We start from the raw sequence: 24,336 nt of genomic DNA, 5'->3' as shown, positions 1-24,336 counted from the left end.
CGCCTTATAGGAGTTTCGCTGGCGGCGGCTACGTACAGAGAGACAACAGCTTACATAGGAGGCCTTACTCAGATGAGCAGCTTACATAGAAGGTCTTACTCAGATGAGCAGCTTACATAGGAGGCCTTACTCAGATGAGCAGTTTACATAGGAGGTCTTACTCAGATGAGCATCTTACATAGGAGGCCTTACTCAGGTGAGCATCTTACATAGGAGGCCTTACTCAGATGCGCAGCTTACAAAGGAGGCCTTACTCAGGTGAGCAGCTTACATAGGAGGCCTTACTCAGGTGAGCATCTTACATAGGAGGCTTTACTCAGGTGAGCATCTTACATAGGAGGCCTTACTCAGGTGAGCATCTTACATAGGAGGCCTTACTCAGATGCGCAGCTTACAAAGGAGGCCTTACTCAGGTGAGCATCTTACATAGGAGGCCTTACTCAGGTGAGCATCTTACATAGGAGGCCTCACTCAGGTGAGCAGCTTACATAGGAGGCCTTACTCAGGTGAGCAGCTTACATAGGAGGCCTTACTGTGAGAAGGCAAGGGAAAAGGACTTCTATGACTTTCCTGCATGTTGAAAAGAGTTAACTTCATGACCCATTTCTGTGTTCTTAAATTGAAGCCCTCAGTCTGCATAAGTCTCATACAGGAAGTTTGTCAGCAACAGACAGCAATGGAGTGTTTCTGTTACAAAGCCCTCCTCCTTCCTCTCTGGAAAGAATGACAACAGGGCCCATCAAATAGAGAGGGAAGTAGGGTGGTGCAGCAAGGGGAATTGTGGGGAAGTGTGTGAGTACAGTGTGACTCTGGAGGTTGGCGGTGTTGTCCCCTCTCAGTGTCTTGAGATCTATAGCAGCTCTGTGTGCCCTGCTACAGCTGTCATTCCAGACCAGATAAGGAGATATATAGCAGCTCTGTGTGCCCTGCTACAGCTGTCATTGATGGCCAGGTAGGGAGGAGATATAGAGCAGCTCTGTGTGCCCTGCTACAGCTGTCATTGCTGGCCAGGTAGGGAGGAGATATAGAGCAGCTCTGTGTGCCCTGCTACAGCTGTCATTGCTGACCAGGTAGAGACGAGATATATAGCAGCTCTGTGTGCTCAGCTACAGCTGTCATTGCTGGCCAGGTAGGGAGGAGATATACAGCAGCTCTGTGTGCCCTGCTACAGCTGTCATTGCTGGCCAGGTAGGGAGGAGATATATAGCAGCTCTGTGTGCCCTGCTACAGCTGTCATTGCTGACCAGGTAGAGACGAGATATATAGCAGCTCTGTGTGCTCAGCTACAGCTGTCATTGCTGGCCAGGTAGGGAGGAGATATACAGCAGCTCTGTGTGCCCTGCTACAGCTGTCATTGCTGGCCAGGTAGGAAGGAGATATAGAGCAGCTGGAAAAGACTTTGCTGAACTCTGAGTGGACTGTATTGATAAAACTCTTCTTACTGTTTGCTGGATTTATGTGTCTCCATGAATAAAGTTCATCTTGCCTTCATTATAACCTGCTCCACTGTGTGATCCCTGAACTCCAGGATACCCAGGTTCGCTCGTATTCGCAACATACCTGAAACAGTGTTAGCAGAAGCCCTCCTGGCTTACTTGGAGGGCCTGATTTTACAACTCGTCCCGGATATTTCCAAAGACTTCCTCCTTTTGGATTGCGCTCATTGAGCCCTCCGCCCCAAACCACCACCAGATCAACCACCATGAGAGGTCATATTACGGTTTCATTATTTCAAGGCTAAAGACCAAATAACGGCATCTATTAGAGGGGTCGCAGCAGTTTCCTATTCTGGCTCTCAGCTCCAAATATTTCAAGACTTTGCTCAATCAACGCTTCGGAAGCGGTGAGATCTTGTCAATGTGACAAAGGCACTTCAGAATCACAACATTAAGTATAAATGGGGCTTCCCTTTTCAACTCCTTGTCACCAGAAATAGTACAACGCATGTTGTCAAGACTCCCACTCAAGGATGCAAACTCCTTCAAACTTTCGGCATCATAGATGAACTTCCTGAGGCCTTACGGAAACAGACTGATTTTCCCAGTCTTTCCGCACCCATTTCAGAATGGTCTACAGCTTGACAACTCCCTACACTGGATGTTATTCACGTAACTATATTTTTGAGATAACGAACTTGCCATTATATACTGTTTACCATTTGGTATTGTGTTTCTAAGTTACGATTATATGTTTTCTTCATTATCCCACGATGATCTATTTACACTGTTTTAAATATGCCATTGTTTATTACTAAATACCTGTTAACTCTCTATATATATATATATATATATATGTATTTTTTATAATACACTTTATGTAGTGCGTAATACGATATTTAGGCCCATCCTTAGGTCACACTTTATATGATTCAACGACAACCTAATTATACCGTATTGCGTATACTATTGTTTATGACATTACAATTGTTGACACTATTTAAATATTTACCTTTATGCTACACTCTCAAGTTAATATCACTTTGTGCTTTATTAATAATTTCTATGTGTATTTATGTATTCAAGTGTACAAAGTCATGTTTGCTTCATTTCATTTTAATATGTCTTTTATCACTAAGCCATCATTTTTATTTCTTTACTTATTCTATTTTTATTTATTTTATATTCTTTAAGGCGAGTCATTATTCGGTTACATTTGATGTTCTATTTTATTTGTCCCTTTCAGGAGCTCCCACACTATGCCTAATTAAGTTTTCCAAGCTTTCCTTTCCCCTCTCACCACTTGGTCACCATTCACAACAACACCCCCTAATGTTTTATAGTCACTAATTCCTATTGAGCTTGAGCCACGCTCCCCTCCGAAAGGCGTGTCTCCACGACACCTTTCCTTTCCGTGATAGTCCTCTACCTCCCTTTATTTTCTTTTCCTTTTCATATGTTTTTTTCTATATCTCCTTTTTGTTTCCATTTTTTACTATCCCCCAGTCGGTGTGTGTCCCCATATCTCTTTTCAGCTCAAACCTCTTTTATCCACCATGAACTTAAAGATCCTTACTCTTAATGTCAACGGCCTCAACTCCCCTACTAAACGTACCATGGCTATCCAATACTTCTCACGGCGCAAGCCTGACATTGTCATGCTGCAAGAGACCCACCTGAAAGCCCCCCATCCTTCCCTAGCATGTAAACAATATCCCCATGTTTATTATTCCTCTATGCCAGCCAAACACAGAGGCACTGCTATTAGGTTACACCGTGACCTTCTTATTGCTATCCAGGATTCCATCACTGATCCACACGGTCGCTTCATCATACTTACCGGTACTTATAATCAAACTCCCATTATACTTGCTTCCGTTTATGCCCCAAATGTGCAGCAGGGTTCCTTATACTCTTCTTTCTTTAGCCAAATAGCTCGTCTTCCAAAATGTCTTACAATTATAGGAGGTGACTTTAACGCCACTCTCAATCCCTCCCTGGATAGATCCCGCAGAGGTGCCTCCCTCTTAGCCCATGTTAAACTTTCAAAAAGTCTCCTTTCACAGCTTTCTCTCCATGATCTCTATGACGCATGGCGGGTCTTATACCCCTCAGAAAGAGGTTATACTCACTTTTCCCCTCCCCACGATTTATACACGCGTACAGATTGTTTCTTTGTAGACTGTGCATCCACTCAGACACTCCTCAGGGCTCAAACACTCCCCATTTCTTGGTCCGACCACTTGGCAGTGGAAATAGAAGTAACCATCCCACAATCGCCCAGTCCCACCCATCATTGGCGTTGCAATGATTCGCTATTGTTAAAAAATCCAACTTAGATTACCTCAAAAAAGCCCTGACCGACTATTATACCATCAACGCTACCCCTGACATAACTCCCTCTACCCTCTGGGAGGCCCATAAAGCTACTATCCGTGGACACCTTATTAGTATGTCAGCTGCTCAACAGAAAGCTGAAATTGCACATATCACGGAACTTGAACATGCTCTCGCTTCCCTGACTCAACTCCATCAATGAAACGTACATATTTGAAAATCCTCGCTACCAAAGGACAACTTTCACAAATTCCATCTAAAAAAAGCTGCAAACACACTTCTTTGGGTCCGACAAAGGTTTTATGAGAAATCTTATAAGGCAGACTCAATTTTAGCGCACAGGCTCCGTGCCAAACGCACCCGTAATCGTATACATGCCTTCAAGTGTCAAGATGGTTCCATTACCCATGACCCCCAGGAGATGGCTAAGCAATTTCGCAACTTTTATGCATCACTCTATAACCTTTCATCTACTCTCCCTAATACCCCCAATTGGGAGACGCTATTCACCAGTACCTAATCTCTTGCTCTCTTCCTAAATTGTCTATGGCTCAACTTACTGCACTTAATTCCCCATGTATACAGTGGCAGGCCCCTCCTGCACAAAGGGTCTGGACTACTATAGAGGCTGATATTTTATCGTTCTACTCCCCATCCAGCCTTCTATGGTGCTCACCTAAAAATCGTCCCACCTCCGTTACTTTATTGCCGACTGTACACTTCACTATATGTATATGGGACTTTTGCACTAAATTTTATAGTCTCCGCTCTCTCCATCCCTTACTAACCCCCCTCTGGAACAACCCTGCGTTTCCCCATGGTATCAATCACTGTTTATTCCATTCGTAAACCTGTAAAAATATTCTCTTTCCTCTCGATATTGCTCCATTGCGTACCTTTCCTGATTTTGCTGGTATACAGACTCGGTTCTCCATCCCACATAAAGTTTTTTATCAATACCTTCAAATTCGCCATTTCTATCACTCCCTCTTAACAAACTCTCCACCCATCACTTGTCTTCCCATAGAATCTTTATGTAGGCACTCTCGAGCTTCTAGAGGTCTTATCTCAACCATTTATAAGTTGCTACTATCACATAACCAACCTCCAAAGGAGGCCCACGAGCTCTCCTGGGAACGTGATACAGGCGAGACTTTGACCCCTGAGGAGTGGTCCAAAATTAGGTTGGAGCTTGCTAAGAGCTCCATCTCTGTAAGAATAAAGGAAAACTCTTACAAACTCTACTTTCATTGGTACATGGTTCCTACCCGTCTACACGCAATTTATCCTTCCACTTCAAATTTATGTTGGCGCTTACAGTATGTGACCAACGAGGAACCTTGCTACACATTTGGTGGTCCTGCCCTCACATTCAACCCTTCTGGAGAAAACTCCATGACTTAATTAAGTCTATTACTGGAATTTCAATGCCTAACTCTCCACTTCATTCTCTGTTATCCCGGCCCGTTGTCACGACCAGGGTTTCTCGGCATGGTGTTCGGTGGGTGATACCTGTGAGGAAGCTGGGGCGGGGGGCGTCTGGCGGTGGTGCTGGTGCCTGGCGGGGAGTATTGGCTGTGCGTGGACCTGTTTTGGCATATTATCACTCTGTGCTGGCTAGGTCTGGCGGTGCTTCCGTTCCGCTCCGGCATTGGCGCCGCCATCTTGCTTTCGGCCATGTGACCTAGTCGCCCAATCCTGGCGTGTCACATGCTCACTCTCTGACCAGTCACGGTTTAGCACTGGGTATTTAGGGGAGTTCAGAGCTCCCTTGCATTGCCAGTGCAACGTGTTTCTCAGCTCAGCTGAGAGAGAGTTCCTGAGCGTGTCCGCCTGCCTGTTGGAACTCTGCCTAAGCCTGCTTTACCTCACCTGCTCCACACCCTGCTGGAATCCCCTGCCTCCTCCTATTGCCTCTCCCTTGCCTGGGTACCTGTGTCAGCTGTACCATGCACCCTCTTACATTTCCTCTGGACATTATTCACTTCAGCCTGCAAATCACCTCACCCTGCAATTCACTTCAGCCTGCAATTCACTTCAGCCTCACAAAACCTGGAATACTGGACTTTTTCCCATTGTATCACTACAGTTCCCAAGTGCACTTTAGTGCTAAACCCGGACTTTCTGTTTTGCCACATTCATGTCTGTAAAGCCACTCATTAAAAGCTCCACATTTATTTTTAAATCTGCTTCAGTGTCTGCTCCTATTACCACCCCGGGTCCACAACAAAACCAGAACCTCACACCCATACCACAGGCCCCACGCCCACTTCAAAAGCTAATAAAACATATTCTGAATGCAGCTAAATGCCACATAGCCTCCAAATGGAAATCACCCTCTCCTCCCTTCCTCCCTCTCAGCTACTATTAATGCGATCTGGTCTGTTTACAGAATGGAAAGGATCACTTCTGTATTACACGACATCCCAAGCCACCTAATCAAGGTCTGGACTTCATGGACCATTCACTTTGAGGCCGAACCCCCGTTAAACACGATTTAGCTTTTTGATTGTTCTGAATATTTGGACTGTGGTGACTCACATTGACTGGCCCCCTCTACCCTCCCCCCCCCCTCTCACTCTATATCTTCACCCCTGTTCTCTACCTATTCCACACTAATCACCCTTCACTTTTATATAGTTTTTGTTTTTAGGTCAGTAATAAGATTACTGCAATATTTGAGAGATTTTCCTCAGTCACTCTAGCCATTCACATCTTTTATTTGTGTATTACTCTCTACTTTGGACTATTTCTCGGTTTTATTGTGCCCTACTGGCCTCTATTCCCCTTATGTTGTATTTTATATACTGTGTTAAGGAAAAAAATATTTCAATAAACAAATGATTAAAAAAAAAAAAGAACAAGCTGCAGAATGGGCTGATGAATATATAGCTAACCGTCCCCAATGGAGAGTCTTCAGTGCAACAGGTGGTACAAGAACCCCACGAATGGAGAAGCTCCCCGACAGAGAACCGCGCATCAATGATAGTAGTAAAGGAGGCCCTATCAAAAACATCTCTTATTAACCACCCAGATTCAAAGTGGCTAACCCAGAACCTCGGAAGTGTTACAGCTGCAATCAACCAGGACACTTGTTGAGGGACTGTCCACCCACACGAGGGCCAGTCCCTGGCTAGACCAGCCCCAGTGTCTGTGGTATGTTACCCCATTGAGGATTATTGCGAGGCGGTCATCCAGTCAGATGTGATTGAGATGATGGATGGGGTGTATATTGTAGACCTGGTTCTGAGGGAGCAGGCAACTCCTCAGAATATACAGGAGCACTTACAGCCTGTGTTGGTAGAGGACCAGCGGGTACAGGGCCTACGAGATTCTGGGGCCTCACTCACATTGATTGAGCCAGACCTGATTCCCACCTCCCAGGTGATTCCTGGACAGTATGTACGAATTGCCACTGCCGGGGGACAACAGACCAATATCCCCATCGCCAAGATACATCTCGACTGGGGAGCCGATCAAGGAATCGTGCAGGTCTGAGTACTCAAGGGGCTACCAGCCAAGGTCATCCTTGGGAATGATCTGGGACAGGGACTGGTGACATGCTTCGTTCAAGTGGTGACCTGGAGCCAAGCCCAAAGAGCAGTGACCCAGGTGACAGATTCAGAACAGAACCTACCTACCCCGACCACAATGGTGAGTGATTCCAGTCCCTTGTCCAGTACTTCAGAGATAGACTTGGGGAAGGTGGACCGGAGCAAGTTTCGACAGGCCCAATGGACAGACCCTTCCCTAAGTAAATTAAGGAGTGCAGCCGACCTGGAATTGGAAACAGCCGATGGGAGCAAGATAGTTTGGGAAGAGGAATTGCTGTACCGAGTAGTCGTTCCTCAGTCTGGGCAGGAAACAGTCATGCCTACTAAACAGTTGGTGGTACCTACACCGTAAAGAGCACAATTACTAGCGCTTGCTCATGACATTCCAGCGGCCGGGCATTTTGGCACCCGTAAAACATTGGCCCGACTGTTGCGGAATTTCTTCTGGCCACGGATCTCTAGAGACATTAAGCAGTATCGAAACACCTGCGATACCTGCCAGAGACTGGGGAAGCCCCAGCGAAAAGCTCCTCTGCACCCATTACCTATTATAGGGGAGCCCTTTGCCCGTGTTGCCATAGACCTAGTCGGACCATTAGCTATTCCCAGTCATACAGGAAAAAAGTACATCTAATGCTGGTGGACTTTGCTACACGCTATACTGAGGCTGTGGCCCTATCATCTATTGACACAGAACATGTTGTGCAAGCATTGACGGACATATTCAGTCGGCTTGGATACCCGCAGGAAGTCATCACAGATCAAGGGCCACAATTCCAAGGTGAATTAATGCAAACCCAATGGGAAAAGAGGGGGGTTCGACCTCTTCGGACCACCTCTTATCATCCACAGTGCAACGGACTCTGTGAACGTTTCAATGGAATGCTAAAAAGACTTCTACAAGCTTACGTGCAGTCCGAAGGGAGGGACTGGGAGAAAGCCCTGCAACAGCTGCTATTCGCTTATCGGGAAGTGCCACAGGCGTCTACTGGATATTCCCCATTTGAACTTTTGTACGGCCGGCAAGTGCGGGGGCCTCTAGACCTGGTCAAAGAGAGGTGGGAGGGAACACAGCAGCCCATTTTACAATATGTAGAGAATATGCGGAACCGCATGAGAAGACTGCTACAGTTAACCCAAGAGCATCTCAGGGGATCACAAGAGAGACAAAAGGAATGGTATGACGCCCACACAAGACCAAGAGTTGCATCCAGGGCAAAAAGTAATGGTGCTTATCCCAGTGCGAAGAAACAAACTGCAGGCCGCGTGGGAAGGACCGTATACCATGGTAAGGCGCACCGGACCGGTCAATTACGGGATTGCTCTGGATAAGAGAGGGAAGTACCTATGCACCTTCCATATAAATCGAATTAAAGCCTATCATGATTGTCAAGTAGTAACAATGGCGGTATGATGTCCTCTGATGGAGACACCAGAAACTGATCCATTGCTTGACCTTTTGGGAGCTGCTAAAGAGAAGAAAGGAGTGGAATCCGTCCAGGTGGGACAACAGTTGAATGCAGCCCAGCAGCAGGAGATGTAGAGGATCTTAGAGGCTGAACAGGCCCAGTTTTCTTGTCTACCTGGTCGAACTCATCTGACCTCCCACCATGTGGACACAGGGAGTGCTAGGCCCATCCGACAAGTCGCTAACTGGATGACTCCGGGTGTTATGAGGCAGGTAAAGGCTGAGATCTAGCTTTGGGGGTCATAGTGCCATCTAAAAGCCCATGGGCTGCTGGGGTTGTGTTGGTTCCCAAGAAAGATGGAACCACATGGTTTTGTGTGGACTATCACAAATTAAAGGAAGTCACCACCACTGACGCTTACCCTATACCCCGTGTTGATGAGCTACTGGATCGGATTGGAGGAGCTGAGTTTGTCTTAACACTGGACTTGAGCAAAGGCTACTAGCAAATCCCACTTACCAAAGAGGCACAGGAGCGTTCTGCCTTCATCACACCGGAAGGACTTTTTGAGTGGACTACCATGTCTTTCGGGATGAAGAACGCCCCTGCCACATTCCAGCGAAAGGTTAATGACCTCCTGGACGGGTGTCAAGACTTTTCCCAAGCCTACCTAGACGACATTGCCATCTTCAGCCATACCGAGGAGGAGCATTTAATTCAGGTGACAGAAGTGCTCAAGAGGATTAGACAGGCTGGACTCACCATACGCCCAGATAAGTGTCAGATGGGGATGGCTGAGGTTCAGTACCTAGGACATCGGGTCGGAGGAGGTGCTATCAGACCTGATCTGGCAAAGGTGGAGGCTATTGCCAATTGGCCCAACCTGTCAACCAGAAACAAGTGCGGGCGATCCTTGGAGTCGCTGGCTATTACAGAAAATTTATACCACATTACAGCACCGTGGCCAAGGCTCTGACGGACTTGACCAAAAAGAGATATGCTCAAAATATTGAATGGACTGTTGAGTGAGCAAGCTTTCAACACCTTAAAAGACTTGCTGACTCGAGCCCCAGTGTTGGCTGCTCCTGACTACAACAGAAAATGGGAGGTTGTTGAGGTGGAGTCTGGCGTTACAAAGTTTCAACTTTTCTATTTCTCACAAAAAGGGACGAGAACATCACAATGCTGACGAGCTATCCAGATGTGAGGAAACAAATATCAAGCTTCGCAGACCCTTGGGCCGAGTCGACAGTCAGGACTCCAACATTGGGACCATGTCTGTCTCCTAAATTTAAGAAGGGGGAGGTATGTGAGGAGGCAAGGGAAAAGGACTTCTAGGACTTGTCTGCATGTTGAAAAGAGTTAACCCCATGACCCATTTCTGTGTTCTTAAATTGAAGCCCTCAGTCTGCATAAGTCTCATACAGGAAGTTTGTCAGCAGCAGACAGCAAGGAAGTGTTTCTGTTACAAAGCCCTCCTCCTTCTTCTCTGGAAAGACTGACAACAGGGCCCACCAATGAAAGAGAGAGGGAAGTAGAGTGGTGCAGCAAGGGGAATTGTGGGGAAGTGTGTGAGTACAGTGTGACTCTGGAGGTTGGGGTGTTGTCCCCTCTCAGTGTCTTTAGATATAGAGCAGCTCTGTGTGCCCTGCTACAGCTGTCATTGCTGGCCAGGTAGGGAGGAGATATATAGCAGCCCTGTGTGCCCTGCTACAGCTGTCATTGCTGACCAGGTAGGGAGGAGAGATATACAGCAGCTCTGTGTGCTCTGCTACAGCCGTCATTGCTGGCCAGGTAGGGAGGAGAGATAAAGCAGCTGGAAAAGACTTTGCTGAACTCTGAGTGGACTGTATTGATATAACCCTGCTTATTGTTTGCTTGATTTTTGTGTCTCCATGTCTAAAGTTCATCTTGCCGTCATTATAACCTGCTCCACTGTGTGATCCCTGAACCCCAGGATACCCAGGTCACCCGGTATCCTCACACTTAATATCTGCCATAGGTAATATAGCAACTTCAGATGCTACGAGTGGACGTCTCAGTCCTTGTAAATTTGGGTGCATGCTTGTATACCAAGGAAGAGATTTAAAGCAGTATAAAGACGCAGACATTAATTGCAGTAAACGATGCAAGAACACAGCATCTGCGTCAGTTTCAGAATCAGGCCCTAAGTATTTTAAAAAAGATGGATCCATATTAAGTTCATAGAAATTCTTGTATCTCCTCCCTTATTTCCTCTTCTTATTCCATCTCTCACTCCCTGTTCTCTCATCCCCATATCTCGCTCCTCCCCTATTTCCTCTTCTTATTCCATCTCTCACTCCCCGTTCTCTCATCCCCATATCTCTCTCCTCCCTTATTTCCTCTTCTTATTCCATCTCTCATCCCCATATCTCGCTCCTCCCCTATTTCCTCTTCTTATTCCATCTCTCACTCCCCGTTCTCTCCTCCCCTATTTCCTCTTCTTATTCCATCTCTCACTCCCCGTTCTCTCATTCCCATATCTCTCTCCTCCCTTATTTCCTCTTCTTATTCCATCTCTCACCCCCATATCTCTCTCCTCCCTTATTTCCTCTTCTTATTCCATCTCTCACTCCCCGTTCTCTCATCCCCATATCTCGCTTCTCCTCTATTTACTCTTCTTATTCCATCTCTCACTCCCCGTTCTCTCATCCCCATATCTCTCTCCTCCCCTATTTCCTCTTCTTATTCCATCTCTCACTCCCCATTCTCTCATCCCCATATCTCTCTCCTCCCCTATTTTCTCTTCTTATTCCATCTCTCACTCCCTGTTCTCTCACCCCCATATCTCGCTCCTCCCCTATTTCCTCTTCTTATTCCATCTCTCACTCCCCGTTCTCTCATCCCCATATCTCTCTCCTCCCCTATTTTCTCTTCTTATTCCATCTCTCACTCCCTCTTCTCTCACCCCATATCTCGCTCCTCCCCTATTTCCTCTTCTTATTCCATCTCTCACTCCCTGTTCTCTCATCCCCATATCTCGCTCCTCCCCTATTTCCTCTTCTTATTCCATCTCTCACTCCCTGTTCTCTCATCCCCATATCTCTCTCCTCCCCTATTTCCTCTTCTTATTCCATCTCTCACTCCCCGTTCTCTCATCCCCATATCTCGCTCCTCCCCTATTTCCTCTTCTTATTCGATCTCTCACTCCCCGTTCTCTCATCCCCATATCTCTCTCCTCCCCTATTTCCTCTTCTTATTTCATCTCTCACTCCCCGTTCTCTCATCCCCATATCTCTCACTTACGCTGGGCATTTACTATACAATTATCTGGCTGATACACTCGATATCAACTGATCGGCCAGATAATTGTACAGTGTTTGCATGCGACCAATCAGAAAAGATTGATTGGTCTGACATGCCGGAGGGGGAGTTATGGTAAGGGGGTATTACAGGGAGAGTAAGGGCTGGGACACTGAGGGGAGGGGGTGTCTTACAGGAAGTGAGGGCAGGGACACTGATTGGGGGTTAAAGGGAGGGTGAGGGCTGGGACACTGGGGGGAGTTACAGGGAGGGTGAGGGCTGGGACACTGGGGGGGTTACAGGGAGGGTGAGGGCTGGGACACTGAGGGGGTGTTACAGAGAGGGTGAGGGCTGGGACACTGAGGGGGGGTTACAGAGGCAGTGAGGACGGGGACACAGGGGGGTTACAGAGAGGGTGAGGGCTGGGACACTGAGGGGGGGTTACAGGGAGGGTGAGGGCTGGGGACACTGAGGGGGATTACAGGGGGGTGAGGATGGGGACACTGAGGGGGATTACAGGGGGGGTGAGGATGGGGACACTGAGGGGCTTTTCAGGGGGGGTGAGGGCTGGGACATTGAGGGGGGTTACAGGGAGTGTGAGGACTGGGACACTGAGGGGGGGTTACAGGGAGGGTGATGGCTGGGACACTCTGGGAAGTTACAGGGAGGATGGCTGGGACACTAATTGGGGGTTACAGGGAGGGTGGGGCTGGGACCCTGAGGGAGGTTACAGGGAGGGTGAGGGCTGCGACACTGATTGGAGGTCAAAGGGAGGATGAGGGCTGGGACACTGAGGGGAGTTACAGGGAGGGTGAGGGCAGGGACTCTGGGTTGGGATTACAGGGGGCTGAGGGCTGAGGCACTGAGGGGGAGATACAGTGATTATATATATATATATATATATATTGTAATTGTAGGAGACCAGAACTCCCTGCACATATACATTTTTCTGTCAGTAGGGTACATAGCAACAGATTTGAAAGGAAAATAAAGTGCACACACCTAGTGTTTGGAAGTGCCCCCTCTCCTCTCCTCTTCAGGTTCCAGGAGATGTAGCTGTCACATTGGGTCTCATCCTGTTCCTGTATTAGTGCTGCTGTTCCTCTTCACTCCCAGTTCTTAACACAAAGCAGGCAGGGAGGGGGTGTCGCGGGTTGGGGGTGGGGCCTCTGTCTCGGGGCGGAGCTTGGTATGGCCACTGGCAGCAGGAAAATTTCCTGTATATCAGCAGTTCAAAAGATGTCAATCTGACCCTGTGTAGGGGGCATGTCAGACCTTACCTGTTACTAGAGGTCCCACTGGTCCTCTAGTGTCCACTGGCAGAACATGGCCAGTGAAGATCTTACAGGTCTAAATGTCTTCTCTCAGGCGGTGGCCATTTTGGGAAAGACATTTTCTATAGCATCCATGCGGACGGCCAGACGGGCCCACTTGGCCAACGGCCCTTCTGGCATTTGCCAGAAGTGCCAGTCCAGTGACTGGAGTACTTGAGGAGCACTATACATGTAACCGACAGCAGCTGTCAGCCTTCTACAGCCTTACAGAAGCCCCATGTGCTAGGATTTAGGTGGCAGCAAGAGGGTTAATGTAGGAGTGTCCATTTTGTGGATAGTTGTGGAGTGATTTGAAGGTTTCCAAGGCATCCCAAATGGAGCTATAAATAGCAGTGAGACAAGGAGAGTAAAGCTGGGTACACATTAGACTGTGTGTCCAGCACATCATCACCGGCGACGGGACCTGGCATGCGGCAGGTGAGGGTGCATACACACTTGCAGATGCTGGGTCCGACGGCGGGAGGGACATGCTATGCTGCATTCTGCAGCAAGGCATTGTTAGCGACATCCCCCGTTGGCCCTGCAGCAGGGAGCACGAATATCATGGGTACACACTAGACGATGTACCTGATTATGTCACTCTGATCCGAGGGTTCAGATGACATATAGCCTAGTGTGGTGGTCTCCAACCTTGATTGGGGTGGGAGTTACTTGAGAAAAATAAGACATCTTGAAGAGCCACATTTTATTTTGAAAGCTAAAATCTGGCTAATAACCAGATTTTTCAAACACAGCCTGTGACACGGCAGTTGGGAGACGGTTGGCTGGGACTTTATCTCCATCCAAAGCTTAGTAAATAGGCTCCATAGTTACAATTTGTAAATAAATACCAGGCAATTTTTAATGAGATGGCTGGCACTCCAAATTTTTCAAGATTGTTTTAAAGTTGGACTGGTAACCTGAAACTCCCATCCTAACACAACTGTCACCATGTTCATTAGTTATCCTGTTCCTGTATTTGCTCTTGACTATCTTCATTGTGGAAACTGAAGACTCACACAAATAAGTCGAGCAGAAATAAGATTTCACACGCAGTGCCATTCCAAGCAGAATCGGATATTTATCTTTCGGTAGAAGAGGCCAAATGCTGTTTGAAATGATGGATCCAGAGGCAATACTTTCACTGAGAGGTCACTTTGCAGTGTTACAATCTCCATTTCTGTTGATGGTATATCTTCCTGAAAGAGTTGTTCAATAAAACTGGAGATATGTTCGATGTCAACTTCCATAAAAGGGAATGAAAGAAACTGAACAAGGGGCTCAATTTTTTTTTTTAAATCAGTGAAACGCCACTTGTACTCTGCTACTAGGTGGGAAAGTATTTCAATATGATTTTCACATGAATGACTTGGATTTTCCTCTTTTTCAATTTCTTCCGCCAAACAAGGGAAATATTTGACATCACCTTTATGGAGATTCCTCTCCCAAAACTCAAGTTTGTGGCGAAATGCCTGAATGTCCGATACCATCTGGCTATTATCCTTATCTTTACCATGCCTTTGAAGATTCAGTTCATTCAGTCTCTCACTTATATCGACCAAAAATGCTAAATTCTGTTTCCACTCAGGATTTGAGGGAAGTTTTCTCCACGTTCTTGCAAAAATAAGATGATGGCAGGCAAGACTTCTCTGAAACGGCGATGTCTTTGCCCTTGCTTAGGTAACGCACTTAAGAATGTAACAAAAGATCCCCGTACTGGCAATCCAGTTCTTCAGCAAGAGCTTTCAATAGCCGTCTTTGGAGCATGGGCTCGAATTAGATTGACAATTTTAATGAGAAGCTTCATAATTTCATTTACTTTTAGACACTTTGCACACCGTGACTGTTGGTGAATAATGCAGTAATACAGTATGTGATAAGCTTTGGAAAGCTGGGATCCTTGTTACACAGTGCTATAAGTCCATTATTAACACCTGTAAATGCTGGAGCTCCATCTGTGGTAATACAAATGAGTTTTCTGAAGAACTAAACTTTGTGAGCTCTACAAAAATGTCTTCGCCTCTTGTACGTTCTTTCAATGGAATAATTTTTAAAGGTTCTTCCTTAACGCTAAAATTATTAAATTACCATCCTTACATAATATAGCCAACTGTGATATGTCAGTTGCGTAAATGGCCTCATCGAGCTGGAGAGAAAACTGGCAGCACTCATTCTGATCATATTTCAGTTGACTGACAAAGTCATCAGACATAACCTCGACTCGGCTCATAACAGTATTGGCTGGCAGAGGTGTACTCCTTATGGCAGAAATTATTTCCCATTTATTTTTACATTTTTCAAATAATGCATCTGCTGCTTACAAGAATGATTCTTTAATAATTTCTCTGTCTTCAAATGGTTTTTTGTGCTTAGCAATTATTTGGGCCACTCGAAAAGAAGCAAGAGTGGCAGATGTGTTTTTGTCAATAATTTTAGTGAAAGCAGATTGCTGCCCACTTAGTTGATTTTTTAATTGTCTCACTTTTTCTTTTCTTAAATTTACTCCTTTAGGGAATTCCTGGTTAATTTTGGGATTGTTGGTTTTGAAGTGTCTTTAGACATTACACTTTTTTCCCACTGAAATACTTAGGGGTAAATTTACTAAGAATCGAGTCTGGTCGAGTTAGCAATCTCTGGAGAGTTTGGGCATTTTTTTCCACTCGCAAATTTACTCGGGAGAGAGATCTCCTTTGCTACGGGAAAATACTGGAGAGTTAGCAAACTCTCTTCACTTTACCATCGGCTAAACTCGAAAACCTTTTCACTAATGAAGATAGGATTCGGGAATTTACCAAGATGAGAGTTTCTAAACTGTCATGAGAATGGACAACACTCTTGTAAAAATTTGTGATATCAATTCACCTGCCTGTGATCTGCAAGTCTGGCAGAAGCATATACAGATCAGTGGGATCTATCTATGTTTCTGCCTAGAAAAAAAAGGATTTCATTTTTATTAAAAAAATGTTGTGAGGTCCCCCCCAAAAGCCTAACCAGCCCCGGACTTGTCAGCCTGTCCTGATCCCTAATATTACGAGGAACAAAACAAGTGGGGTTCCACCGTAATTTAGGTACCAGCACCAGGCAGCAGAGCCAGTCTGGTTTTAATTATAGGGGGGGAAAAAATCTGCAGGGGTCCCCCTATAATTAAAACCAGCACCGGACCCAAAACGACCGGGGTGTAATACCACAGTCAGGTAACCCTATTACTGGGTCTCCAAGGCCAAAGCACTCTCATCCCCAAGCCGGGCATCTCAGGGGAGGTGGGAGCCCCCAAAAAAGGGATCCCCCCTCTCCCGAAACCCCAGGCCTGGTCTGAAGCCCGGGGCTCTTCCCCACACCCCTGGGCTGTCAAAATGCCTGTCAAAAAAAATCCCTGTTTTTCATCCCTGAAACATAATCAAGGCTAATTGGATACTGCCCATAGACTTTCAGCATCATAGTGAGGTGAGAGATATTGCAAGAAGTTCCATTCTTATTACAGAGGTGGAATATGCTTAATCTACACCGTGGATCTTCTTTTCGCACATAAGTGTAAACATAAGTACCTGTCTAACATTTGCCTGGTCCAATAGAACAGATAACAGCCAAGGCCAAACTGTCCACAAACTAAGCTGTTAATTCTGTGTAATTCTTCAAAAGTTGAACAGACACTGGTCAGCAACAGTAGCCCTTACTTCACGGAGGCAGAAGTGACGAAGCTTTACAAAGGCTCTGTGCCATTACAACTTACTCCACGGCTAATTCACCAGTTTCTGGCTACAGTCTAATCATATTACAACACATAAACCACCGATTTGCCAAAGTGAGCAATATATTTATATGTACTATCGCCTACATCTACTCTAAAGGAAGCCTATTGCAGTGAAGTAAGGATTTCATCTAATAACCCGGGTTCGATCCTACAAAATCACCTACAAAGAACCTATATGTGCACCATCAAACTGCGCCCACATTGCGACTAGAACTTTACATAAAGGGACATTTTCTATTAACTGCAGAGTCAGGGTAATAAGGCACAAAAGGTATTTGCTGTTTTCCTGCATAAAATGTTATGAATTGTATTTATATGTATGAATAGGTAGTTATGGGCTTATGTAGTTAAGGCCCAATTATATGAGAAGCAATGTCAATCTTGGTGCTTTAGTGGATATATTCCTATAATAAGACAGTTTAAAGGGAAAGAAGGGAGAGCTTCTAAGCTTTATTATCTAGGCACATAAGTTAATATAGTATATAGCTATTAGATTTTTTTTAGTAGCAGACCTACAAGGAGAGCCCCTTAACTTAAAGTCAAATATCTTTGTGGAAAAGTATCTACTTTCTTGACTTAGGTATAGAAATTCAATTGTTATTGGTATTATATGAGACATGTGTTTTTTGCTTGAACATCTTACCAGTAGCTCTTCCTTTTGGACGAGAAGTCTTGAACTGTGTGGTGTTAATGTTTGAGACCTCAGTAGGTATTATCCTCTAGCTAATCCCATTCCCTATGGTCAGAGGTTTCCCAAGCCAACCCCTTAGTCCACTGTCATCAGGCAAGCTATACCGACTTGGGTAAAGTCATCTCAAAAGTGAGGCACCGACAAAGCTTTTCTAACCCTGGTGATCACCAAAAGGATACTACAGTATGAGCGGTAAGCAGGCGCTACAATTGTGCTGGGAGGAGACCTTACCCCAGGGACTCGTCGCAAGCCCGATGGTCGCGATAATTGCGACGGTCTCCAGCCTACTCACACAAGCTGTGGGTGGACACTCACAGCTTTGCGAGCGGCCTGGAGAAAAAAAAAACACCCACAGACCCTGCGAGCTGCCAGCGGTCTGAATCAGGGCCAAAGTCCACACAGATATGGCCCAGGTCAGATTGAACCCATGACTCCAGCGCTGTGATTCAGAAATGCTAACCACTGTGCAACATAATGCCATCATTCTTGCTGTCTGGACTACAATTTCTCATGAGATGTCACAGCCACAAGCACAGTCACTTAACCAAATTCATCAAAATATCCTGTAACTATAATTACCCTTTTTCTGTGGCTAAAGTTGACCATTAACCATGCCCTGTGGTGTTATCTTTTTGCTTTGCTACAAAGTAAGACGTACAATGCTCTTGATGGAGTGTGAGGGACAGGGCTCATTGCACAAGGCAATATGTAGCAAGACAAAAATATACTATAGTACTACAGGCTTTGGGGACAGGTGTGCTAAGAGTACATTAGTCTGTATATTGAATTATAATGACCTGTGCTGCTGGTTGTTCATTAAGGCTAAGGACGAACTTGTGGTTCTCAGTGTTTTCAGCTTTAAGATCTGCAAGATAAAAAATAAATGAATAATAATTTAATAATGTCTACACAAAATTATAAAACCAAACAAGAGGTATGTTTTGTTAAAAGAGAACATATGGACTTCTGAATGAACAAGACAGTGTTACTGGATATCATATACAATAACATTTAATAAACCATTCTAAAAATAACAATACACATAATGCAAATAGCTTGTGGTTACACCAACCAGCAAGATCAACTTTTTGATCCTTTGGACAACGCAAACGAGATAATACAATGTATCCTACTCTCATATAGGCAGATATCAAATAATTTACAGTGTTCAACTGTTGCAACTGAAATATGCTATTAAAAATGTAAATAAACAGCTTTCCGGAAATTAGGCTGATAGGTAATGTGGCTAATGTAAGGGTCGCTCTCGCCGAGACTGGTACACCGAGTGATGCTGCGGTCTCTGGTTCCCTCGCTACTATAGTCGCCACTGATTTGTCATGGGGGAAATTCAATTGTTTTATCTCGCCCAATCTTCCGTTTAAGGTGACAGGTGATCGGGTGGGGGGGTTGGGGCGATATTCAATTGTTTTTGGCACCAAAGTCTTTTTGCGCATGTCCAAATAGACTAGGTTTAGCCACGTAAAACGCCTAAACCTTTCTAAAGTCCTGGTTAATGCGCATAAAACTAGAAGCGAACAGAAATGTATTTACCAGCGGCATTCGGGCCACCACTGGGTTTAGTCATGCCCCCTTCTGGGTGGCTATTTTTGGCATTCAATGAGGCTGGGAATAATGCAGAGCTGACACAACTTCAGGGCAATCACCTGTGGGGTGCCTGTTGCCCCCTCCCCACTAAAGGTAACAGGGAACTGCAAGGCTTGGAGCTGCTTTAGTTTCCAGTAGTGGTGCTGCTGAGTCTCCTTTTCATCCTCAGGCAGTTTCATCAAGTACTTCAGACAGCTCCCAGCCTGCTGTGTTTTCATGCTCTTCAAATGATGTGCCCCAATTACACAGCAGGTTGCAGAACTCACCTCTTATAAGGGACCCCTCCATCAATTTGGCCCCTCAGGTTTCACCAAACCTCATGCTCCCCATTTTACGCCTGACTGCTTTCCCTAATATTTATTACACACCGCAAGCTTTCTGTAATCGTTACTCCTTGCCAGAGCCCCAATAGGCTGGAAGCCTAATTTGCACGCCCGCTAGCCCCTAGTGCTAATTCATTGTAATCCACGAATGTGACATTGTAGTCACAAGCTTATTAGAGCCTTGTCAGGCTGAAATGTTTACTTGTACCAAAGCTTCTGTCCTTCAGGGGCAGGTATTGATGTCCACATTGCAACAGAGGACACCCAAATAATCCAATTCTCCTGTAAATGGTACCCTGGGAGGAGTCTGGTGTTTTCTGGTACGTAGCCCTGCTGAGGTCTCAAACATTTTCTCTAAGGAAGTTATAGCCCACACTGCAGCTAACACCCCTTGCTGAAAAACAGGGGGAATAGAAAATGTCAATTCGGACTGAGAAGGAAGCAGAGCAACATCGCTTACCTCTCACTGTTATACTACGCTTACCAGGAGAGTTTCTAGAGAGGAGGGGGCCCGTGTGCAGTCTCCGACACGGGCCCCCTCCTCTCTGGCCGGCACCGCACTGAGCAGTGCACGGCCAGCGCCGGAGTTATAGACTCTGGGCACTAGAGTGCGCCCAGAGTCTATAGAGTATGCGCAGGTCACCGGGAAAATGGCTGCGGCAGCCATTTTTCAGTCGTTTTTACAGTGCCGGATCCCCGCTCCGACGTGGGACTAAGGAGAGGTAAGAAATACTATGGGTAAAGGGTGTGCGGTGCGGTGCGGGGCCCCCCTGGAATCAGGGGCCTGTGTGCCCCGCACACCCTGCACCCATTATAGATACGCCCCTGACGTTTACCTCACACTGTTATACTACGCTTACCTCACACTGTTATACTACGCTTACTGTACCTCGCACTGTTATACTACGCTTACCTCACACTTTTATACTACGCTTACCTCACACTGTTATACTACGCTTACTGTACCTCACACTGTTATACTACGCTTACTGTACCTCACACTGTTATACACCAATTACCTCACACTGTTATATTACGCTTACCTCACACTGTTATACTACGCTTACCTCACACTGTTAACTACGCTTACTGTACATCACACTGTTATACAACATTTACCTCACACTGTTATACTACGCTTACTGTACCTCACACTGTTATATTACGCTTACCTCACACTGTTATACTACGCTTACTGTACCTCACACTGTTATACTACGCTTACTGTACCTCACACTGTTATACACCAATTACCTCACACTGCTATACTACGCTTACTGTACCTCACACTGTTATATTACGCTTACCTCACACTGTTATACTACGCTTACCTCACACTGTTTACTACGCTTACTGTACCTCACACTGTTAACTACGCCTACTGTACCTCACACTGTTATACTAAGCTTACTGTACCTCACACTGTTATGCACCAATTACCTCACACGCTTACTGTACCTCACACTGTTATACTACGCTTACCTCACACAGTTGTACTACGCTTACTGTACCTCACACTGTTATACTACGCTTACCTCACACAGTTATACTACGCTCCCCTCACACAGTTCTACTACGCTCACCTCACACTGTTATACTATTCTTACCTCACACTGTTATACTTCGCTTGCCTAACACTGTTATACTACGCTTACTGTACCTCACACTGTTATACTAAACTTACCTCACACTGTTATACTACGCTTACCTCACAATGTTATACTACGCTTACTGTATCTCACACTGTTATACAACGCTTACTGTACCTCAAACTGTTATACTACGCTTACTGTACTTCACAATGTTATACTACGCTTACTGTACTTCACACTGTTATACTACGCTTACCTCACACTGTTATACTACGCTTACTGTACCTCACACTGTTATACTACGCTTACTGTACCTCACGCTGTTATACACCAATTACCTCACACTGTTATACTACGCTTACTGTACCTCACACTGTTATACTACGCTTACTGTACCTCACACCGTTCTACTACGCTTACCTCACACTGTTATACAACATAAACCTCACTGCTATACTACACTTACTGTACCTCACACTGTTATACTACACTTACCTCACAATGTTATACTACGCTTACTGTACCTCACACTGTTATACAACGCTTACTGTACCTCAAACTGTTATACTACGCTTACTGTACTTCACAATGTTATACTACGCTTACCTCACACTGTTATACTACGCTTACTGTACCTCACACTGTTATACTACGCTTACTGTACCTCACACTGTTATACACCAATTACCTCACACTGTTATACTACGCTTACTGTACCTCACACTGTTATACTACGCGTACTGTACCTCACACTGTTATACTACGCTTACGGTACCTCACACTGTTATACTACGCTTACCTCACACTGTTATACTACGCTTACGGTACCTCAAACTGTTATACTACGCTTACTGTACCTCACACTGTTATACTACGCTTACCTCACACAGTTATACTACGCTCCCCTCACACAGTTATACTACGCTCACCTCACACTGTTATACTATTCTTACCTCACACTGTTATACTTCGCTTACCTAACACTGTTATACTACGCTTACTGTAACTCACACTGTTATACTACGCTTACTGTACCTCACACTGTTATACAACGCTTACTGTACCTCAAACTGTTATACTACGCTTACTGTACTTCACAATGTTATACTACGCTTACTGTACCTCAGTTATACTACGCTTACTGTACCTCACACTGTTATACTATGCTGACTGTACCTCACACTGTTATACTACGCTCCCCCCACACTGTTATACTATGCTTACCTCACACTGTTATACTACACTTACTTCATATTGTTATACTACGCTTACTGTACCTCACACTGTTATACTACGCTTACTGTACCTCAAACTCTTATACTACGCTTACTGTACTTCACTCTGTTATACTACGCTTACTTCACATTGTTATACTATGCTTACTGTACCTCAAACTGTTATACTATGCTTACCTCACACTGTTATACTACGCTTACTGTACCTCACACTGTTATACTACGCTTACTTCACATTGTTATACTATATTTACTGTACCTCACACGGTTATATTACGCTTACCTCACACTGTTATACTACGCTTACTGTACCTCACACTGTTATACTATGCTTACTGTACCTCACACTGTTATACTACGCTTACCTCACACTGTTATACTACGCTTACCTCACACTGTTATACTATGCTTACCTCACACTGTTATACTATGCTTACCTCACACTGTTATACTATGCTTACCTCACTGTTATACTACGCTTACCTCATACTGTTATACTACGCTTAACTCTCACTGCTACACTACGCTCCCCTCACACTGTTATACTACGCTTACCTCACACTGGGCCTGATTCAGAGCTGCTCGTAAGCGGCTGCTCGTTCGCTCCTAGCGATGTTTGCCCAACTGCGCATGAGTATGGATCGTTATACGCATGCGCGAACCAGTCAGTGCGGTCGAAATTCATGTGCTCGCAAAATAGCGAATGCCTGATAATTTGAGTGACAGAATGAGGCGCATGTGGGTGGTAACAGGGGAAGGTGCTTGAAAACGGGGAGTGGAGATCCGAACGCAGGCGTGCTTAAAGGTCAAAACGGGCGTTTTATGGGTGTGCATAATTAAAACAGCAGCGTCATTGACCACGTCACTGGGTAATTTTATAGCCAGAACTGCTCGCAAGATTGTGGTAGCAAAAACCAACCACAAGAATAGCGAGCAGTTCATACGCTGGTCGATGTACTCGATTAATCTAATAAATAGCGGACATGACATAGGATGCGAGCGGCCAGGGGGCATATTTTTCCAAAAAACTACCGCAAGTTTTGTTCGCTCGTTCAGACCTAGAGGCGTGAACAGACCGAAAGAGCTAACGGTTCATTTGAATAGCCACCCCTATTTTCTGGACGAGCGAGCGCTAATTGCGTCCGGCTCTGAATCAGGCCCACTGTTATACTATGCTTACCTCACACTGTTATACTATACTTATCTCACACTCTTATACTACGCTTACCTCACTGTTATACTACACTTACCTCACACTATTGTACTACGCTTAACTCTCACTGCTATACTACGCTCCCCTCACACTGTTATACTACGCTTACCTCACACTGTTATACTATGCTTACCTCACACTGTTATACTACGCTTACCTCACACTGTTATACTACACTCACCTCACACTGTTATACTACGCTTAACTCTCACTGCTATACTACGCTTACCTCACACTGTTATACTATGCTTACCTCACACTGTTATACTATGCTTACCTCACACTGTTATACTACGCTTACCTCACACTGTTATACTACGCTCCCCTCACACTGTTATACTACGCTCCCCTCACACTGTTATACTACGCTCCCCTCACACTGTTATACTACGCTTACCTCATACTGTTATACTGTGCTTATCTCACACTGTTATACTGTGCTTACCTCACACTGTTATACTACGCTTACTGTACCTCACACTGTTATACTACGCTCACCTCACACTGTTATACTACGCTCACCTCACACTGTTATACTACGCTTACCTCACACTGTTATACTACGCTTAACTCTCACTGCTATACTACGCTTACCTCACACTGTTATACTATG

The 24,336-nt window shown here is 45.3% G+C and overlaps 1 protein-coding gene across 1 annotated transcript in view; it reads right to left on the bottom strand.

The window, feature by feature from the left end:
• LOC148435707 (caspase-10-like) overlaps positions 1 to 24,336 on the bottom strand; it is a 136,816-nt gene that overhangs the window by 13,941 nt on the left and 98,539 nt on the right. Inside the window, exon 8 of the mRNA XM_088465622.1 lies at positions 18,553 to 18,620. Within this exon, the coding sequence (XP_088321748.1) occupies positions 18,553 to 18,620 (68 nt within the window). The remainder of the gene's footprint in view (positions 1 to 18,552; positions 18,621 to 24,336) is intronic.

Source organism: Taudactylus pleione, unplaced genomic scaffold (assembly GCF_031769625.1).
Source record: "Taudactylus pleione unplaced genomic scaffold, aTauple2 ptg002047l, whole genome shotgun sequence".
Taxonomy (NCBI): Eukaryota; Metazoa; Chordata; class Amphibia; order Anura; family Myobatrachidae; genus Taudactylus; species Taudactylus pleione.
The sequence above is the reverse complement of the archived record's forward strand: the minus strand, read 5'-3'. Positions and strand labels throughout refer to the sequence as shown.